The following is a 6,851-nucleotide window of genomic DNA, read 5'->3' on the forward strand; positions in this document are numbered from 1 at the left end:
CTGCTAATATTTAGCCCTTCTACTCGGGTTCTATTCCTCTTGCTAAACTCTTAATTAATATATATTCCTTTTATCCTTCTAACTATACTCTTAACCCTTTTAATTCTTCCAGACCCTTGATTCACCCTGACCTCTCCCCCCATCCCACTGCCCCTCCAGGAGCCCGACGTGGCCAAACCCTCCTGGGGACACCTCAGACACGAGACACAGAGTGGGAAATGAGTCCTGGGAGGTAGAGCCAGGCTCCATTCCTGCAGTCATTCCCTGCTGAAAGAGAACATCCATGAGATTCCAGCAAGGATCACACACTGGGGTTAACCCCAGGATCCATCCTGGGATCCACACGGAGGGGATCCAGAGCTGGATCCACCACTGGTACTCACTGGCTGTAATGATGTATCCCTTCCCGTCCTTTTTCCCTGTGGAAAAACAGTGGGATCAGAGTCGGTGGCACAGGATTCCCAGAACGGTGCTGGGTGGATCTGTGCCCCTCCCTGATCCCCATCCCGTGTGTTACTGGATTGGCGCTTCCAGACGACAAATCCAATGAGGACAATGAGGATGATGATGGCAACAATGGACACAGCGACCACCACGGTGAGATTCCCACCAGATGTCGGCTCTGGGAATCGAGGGATGGTGAGGAGGGGGAGGGGAATCCCCATCTGGGAATTCCAACTCCCCAATTCCAAAATTCCACATTCCCAGCCTCACCCCAAGCGAAGATTCTGGGCTCCAACATTCCAGGATGCTCCACCCGGCACCGGTACTGCTCCCGCTCCTCCGGCCGCGCCTCGATCCTGGCCCAGGTGTGGAAGGTGCCGTCGCTGTTGGGAACGACCCCGCCCCACTCCGTCTCCTGATCCCGGATTTCATCCCCCTTCATCCAGTTGACTGCGATGGCCTTGGGGTAGAATCCGTACACGTGGCAGGACAAGATCAGCATCCCGTGTTCCTCTTTTCCGGACACATGGACATCAGGGGGCTCTGGAATGGGATAACGGTGAGTGACATCCATGGAATTCCATGGGAATGGGATGGGGGTGAGATCTGCCTATGGATTTCCATAGGAATGGGATGGGGGTGAGATTTGCCCATGGAATCCCCACAGGAATTAACCTGTTCCCAAGTCCTCCATTCCCAAATCCCACATTCCCACATGAATTCTGCTCCCACCTTTGCGGTCCAGCTCCTTCTGCCCATATCTGACGTATTTCTGGAGCCACTCCGGGCATTCGTGCTCCAGGTAATTTGCAAAACCCTCAGCCACATTCTGATCTTCCCAGCGCCTCCTGGTGACCTCAGCAGCGCTGTCGGCTGCCACCAATCTCCTGGATTCCAGGTCAAAGGAGATGAAATCCCACCCGTCGTAGCTGTACAGGCGGGATCCACGGATGCTCCCATCAGACAGGAGGTCACAGCCAGCAACTCGCAACCACGTGTGGAGACCTGGGGGGATTGTACCCACAGAGACCCATGGAATTGTGTCCCAACCCCACAGAGCCCCATTCCAGCGCTATGGAGCACCAGGGTCTGATAAAGACCCAGAGAGCCTCATCCCAGCCCCACAGATCCCCATCCCAACCCCCTGGATCCCATCCCAGCCCCATGGATCCCATCCCATCCCATGCAGGACAAGATATCCCATCCCAGCCTAATGGATCCCCATCTCAGCCCCTTGGCGGCCTGTGATCCATATCCAAGCCCTATAAATCCCATTCAAGCACTATAGATCCCCACTCCAGCCCCACAGATCCCATCCCAACCCCATAGATCCCATCCCAACCCCACAGATCCCATCCCAACCCATGCATCCACATCCCAGCCCCACAGATCCCCCCACTCACCCCTGCTCTGGTTGTACCGGTTCCGCAGTATCTCCAGGTTCCTAGCAGCCACGTGCTGTTTCCCCACATAGATCTGGGTGTTCCCATCCCAATATCCCGGCTCTGCTCCGTCCTTCATCCACTGTGTCAGCGGCTCCATCCGGCCCCGCTCGCTGTCGTAGCGTGTGAAGGGGATCCCATCCAGGTACCCAATGGCCATGAACTGGGGGATCCCCGGGCTGGGCTCTGACACTGCCATGCGCAGGTAGCGCAGGGAGTGGAGAACTGGGGGGACATAGAGATTTGGGGGGGTTGAGGGTCATGGATCAATGAAAGGGGAACTGGGAAAGTGGAAAAGGGGTGCATGGTGTCCCAGTGCCCAGGAATGGGGGCTCAGGAAACTCTCAGTGCCAATGAAAGGGGGTACAAGACCGGGAGAGGTGGGATGGGTGTTCCAGGGAGTCCAGGGCTCCCCAGTGCCAAGGAAAGAGGGGTCACAAGGTGGGGAGACCCGGGATGGCTGGAATGGGGGGCTCAGGGGTCCTTGATGCAGATGGAAAGGGCAGCTGGGGGCTGAGAAAAGCAGGAATGGGGGTCCAGAGGGTCTCAGAGTCAAGAAAAATGTGGGTCTGGAGCTGGGGAAGGCGGGATGGATGGGAAAGGGGGTGCAGGGGGGGATTGGTATTGGATAAGGTAGTGCAGGGGGGGCTCCCAGTACACGGGACTGGAAATTCAGGGGGTCCCAGAGCCCAGAATCCCCCCCTGAGACCCTCCACGATACCCCAGGGACCCTCCCAGACGAACAGCGGGTGGAGAACTGGCGGGATGCAGAGTTTGGGGGGACAGGGAGCGGAACGGCGAGAGCCAGGAAGGGTCCAAGGTTCAAGGAAGGGACTGGGAGAGGCGGGATGGGGGATCTAGGGGGTCCCTGTGCCCAGGAAAGGGGCTCCAGGGGTCCCCGGTGTTGAGGGAAAGGGGGGGCTGGGCCTGGGAGAGGCAAACGGATCCCGGAGGCGCAGCCTGGGAGACGAGAAAGAGACCGAGGGAGTGCGGTGGGGGAGGGGACGGGGGAGAGGGGGAATTCCAGGGAGTTCATCTGGATCCCATTGGATCCCCGCTGAGACCCCTCCTGAGATCCCTGGGACCCTCTGGGACCCCGTTTCGGGAAGCGCCGGGAGTGGAAAACGGGGGGGACACGGAAAGTTGGGAGGTTCGTGGGGGTCCAAAGGTCTAGGAAAAGGGCGGGACTCGGGTCTGGGAAAAGAGAGATGCCCGAAAACGGGGTGCAGGGGGGCCCCAGGCCTAAAAAGGGAGATTCGGGGGTGGCCCAGTGCCCGGGAATGGGGGCTCAAGGGGGTCCTTCTGCTGGAAGAGGTGATGGAGAGGTAACAGGACCCAAGATGAAGGTTCAAGGGTTTCTCCGTGCCCGGGAATCAAGGTTTAGAGAATTCCCAGTGCCCGGAAATGGAAGTTCAGGGGGGTCCCGGTTTCGGGGGTCCCACTCACCTTTCGTCGCGCCCCCCGGGTCCCCCAGGAGCCCCAAGAGCAGCCCCAGCCCCAGCGCTAGAGCCATCGCGCTGCTCCGCTGCGATCCCGCTCCCAGAACTGGCTCCGCCCCCAGAGCCGCCTCCGGCCCCGCCATTGGTGCCGTTATTTCCTGCCCGCCAATGGAAACTCAAGGTGTCCGTGACGTCACGGGTAGCTGGGTAGATCCCGGTCTCTCGGGTTGAGACGCGGAAGCGAAAGTGACCGAGGCAGCGTGGTGGGGGAGTGGACGAGGGAATTGCAGAGAATTTCTCTGGATCCCTCTAGGTCCCTCTGAGAAACACCTGGGACTCTCTGGGAGACGGCAAGGGTGCAGGGTTCAAGGAAGGGACCGGGAGAGGCGGGATGGGGGATCCAGGGGGTCCCTGTGCCCATGAAAGGGGCTCCAGGGGTCCCCTGTGTTGAGAAAAGTGGGATCTGGGAGCTGGGAAAGGCAGGAACGGGGATCCAGGGGGTCCCTGGGCCACGGGAAAGGGGGGCTGGGGCTGGGAGGGGCGGGCGGATCCCGGGGCCGCGGTTTGGGAGACGCGAAAGCGAGACGGGAGTAAAGGGGAATTCCAGGGAATTCATCTGGATCCCACTGGATCTCCGCTGAGACCCCCTGGGACCCCCTCCCAGGAAGCGCCGGGAATGGAGAACTCGGGGGATGCAGAAATTTGGGAGATCTGGGAGTTCAAGAGCCGAGGAAAAGGGCGGTACTGGGGTGTGGGGATGGCCGGTAATGGGGGTGCAGGGGGGTCCCAGAGCACTGACGGGGCTGCGGGGGGATCCCAGCCCCGGATTAGGGGGTGCAGGGGGGTCCCGGTGCTAAGGAAGGGAGTATGGGGGAGTCCCCGTGCCCAAAAATGGGGGTTCAGGGATTCCCGTGCTGGGGAATGTGTGTTAAGGGGGAGTTTCCTTCCCGGAATTCGGGGCTCAAGGGCGTTCTGCTGCCGGAAAATGGGGGTTCAAGGGGTGCTGGTGAGCAGAAAATGGGGGTACAGGGGGGTCTCCATGCCAGATAAGGGGGTACTTTGGTGTGGCCGCTGCTGGGGAGGGGGATTGAGGGGGGGTCACAGGACCCAAAATGGAGATTTCGGGGGTTTCCGTGCCCGCGAATGGAGGGTTGGGGGGTTCCCGGTGCCCGGAAATGGAAGTTCAGGGAGGTCCCGGTGCCCGGGAATTGCGGTTCAGGGGCGTCTCGGTTTCGGGGGTCCCACTCACCTTTCGTCGCGTCCCCCGGGTCCCCCAGGAGCCCCAAGAGCAGCCCCAGCCCCAGCGCTGGAGCCATCGCGCTGCTCAGCTGCGATCCCGCTCCCAGAACTGGCCCCGCCCCCAGCGCTGGCCCCGCCCCAGAGCCGCCTGCGGCTCCGCCATTGGCGCCGCTATTTCCTGCCCGCCAATGGAAACTCAACGTGTCAGTGACGTCACGGGTAGCTGGGTAGATCCCGGTCTCTCGGGTTGGGACGCGGAAGCGAAAGTGACCGAGGCAGCGCGGGGGGGGAGGGGAAAAGGGGGATTTCCAGAGAATTCCTCTGGATCCCCGCTGCGACCCCCCTGGAGCCCTCTGAGAAACACCTGAGACCCCCTGGCACCGCCCTGAAGAAAGCGCCGGGAGTGGAGAACTGGGGGGACGCGGAAATTTGGGAGATCTGGGGGTGATTCCCCATGCTGCCATAATGACTACTTTTATATGTTGCTATCCATGGTGCCACAATGGCACCTTGGTTCTCTTAGGCTCCGGGGTGTGCCAATTCCCCTTTGGTTTCTGTGGTCCATTGGTGTCACAATGGCATTTTGGTTCCACGAGACTCCATGGTGTCAAAATGGCCCCATGACTTTTTTAGGCCCCAAGGTAACACCATGGCCCCTTGCTTCTCTTAGACCTCATGGTGTAACAATGGCCCTTGGTTTCAATAGTTTCCATGGTGTCTACATCACCCCTCGGTTCTTAGAGGCCCCATGGTTCCAGAATGGCCTCTTGGTTCTATGAGGCACCAAAGTGTCACAATGGCCACTTGATTCCATGAGGTTCTATGTGTTTCTAGGTGTTACAAGGGCCCCTTGCTTCTATGAGCCCCCATGTGTCACAATGGACCTTTGGCTCTGTTAGGCACAATGGTGTCACAACACAACCTTAATTCTATGAGACCCCATGGTGTCACCATGGCCCCTTCGTTCTATTAGGCCCCATGGTGTTAATAATTGCCCCTTGGTTCCATGAGCTCCCATGGTGTTCAAAATGGGCCATTGGTTCCATGAGCCCGGTTTGGGTCACAATGGCACTTTGGTTCTGTTTGGGTCCATGTTGTCAAAATGACCAATTTGATCAGACATACCAGATGGTGCCACAACATGGTTCTGTGAGGTCCCATGGTGTCACATTGGTCCCTTGGTTTTATGAGGCCATGATGTCAAAATGGCTCCTTAGTTTTGTGAAGTTCCAAGGTGTCACAATGGCACCTTGGTTCTGTATGGCCCCATGGTGTCATCATAGACCATTGTTCCATCAGGGTCCATGATGTCAAAATGGCCGCTTGGTACCATGAGGTCCCATAGTGACGCAATGGAACCTGGGATCTATGAGGCCCCATGGTGTCACAATGACCTATTGATACCATGAGATCCCATGGTGTCTCAATGGACCATTGGTTCTATGAGCCCTCATGGTGTCACAATGGTCCTTTGGCTCTGTTAGGCCTCATGGTGTCACAATACACCCTTGGGTCTATTAGGCCCCAGGTGTCACAATGACCCCTTGGTTTTCTGAGGACCTATGATGTCACAGTGGACCCTTGGTTCCATGAGGTCCCATGTTTTTACAATGACCCCTTGGTGTAATGAGCTCCTATAGTGTCACAACAGCCCCATCGTTCTGTTAGGCCCAATGGTGTCACAATATACCCTTATGCCATTATGCCCCAGGGCATAAAATGGTCCCCTTGGTTCTTTTAGACCCTATAGTGTTCAAAATGGCACGTTGGTGTCATGAGGCCCTATGGTGTCACAACGGCACCGTGTTCCAGTCAGGCTCCATGGTGTCACAAAGGTCCCTTGGTTCTGGGAGGCCCCATGATGTCATAATGGCCCCTTGATTCTGGTGGACACCATGGTGTGGAAATGGCCCCTTTGTCTGTTAGGCTCTATGGTGCGACCCAAACCCCTTGCTTCTTTTATGCCCCATGGTTTTTTACAATTTCCCATCTGTTAAGACCCATGGTGTAACTATGGCACCTTGGTTCTGTTAGGCCCCATGGTGTTAATAATTGCCCCTTGGTTCTGTGAGCTCGTATGGTGTTCAAAGTGACCCTTTGGTGCCATGAGGCTACTTGGTGTCACAACGGACCTTGATTCTGTTTGTGTCCATGTTGCAACAATGACCACTTAGATAAGATATGCCACATGGTGTCACAATGGACCCATGGTTCTGTGAGGTCCCATGGTGTTATAATGGCCCCTGAGTTCTATGAGCCCTCATATATCACAATGGACACTTGGTCC

At 57.5% G+C, this 6,851-nt stretch overlaps 1 protein-coding gene across 1 annotated transcript; it reads right to left on the reverse strand.

Annotated features, from left to right (window-relative positions):
- Positions 1-314: 314 nt before the first annotated feature.
- On the reverse strand, positions 315-3,428 carry LOC306815844 (class I histocompatibility antigen, F10 alpha chain-like; the record flags this gene model as incomplete). The annotated part of the gene is made up of 5 exons (XM_079332370.1): positions 3,333-3,428; positions 1,848-2,111; positions 1,177-1,449; positions 715-987; positions 315-622 (listed from the first exon to the last, which is right to left on the reverse strand). The coding sequence occupies exons 1-5, from the start codon at positions 3,397-3,399 to the stop codon at positions 315-317; spliced, it is 1,185 nt and encodes a 394-aa protein (XP_079188496.1). The 5' UTR covers positions 3,400-3,428.
- Between the last annotated feature and the right edge of the window lie 3,423 nt (positions 3,429-6,851).

This window comes from Erithacus rubecula (genome assembly GCF_903797595.1).
Source record: "Erithacus rubecula genome assembly, contig: scaffold_249_arrow_ctg1, whole genome shotgun sequence".
In the NCBI taxonomy this organism is placed as follows: Eukaryota; Metazoa; Chordata; class Aves; order Passeriformes; family Muscicapidae; genus Erithacus; species Erithacus rubecula.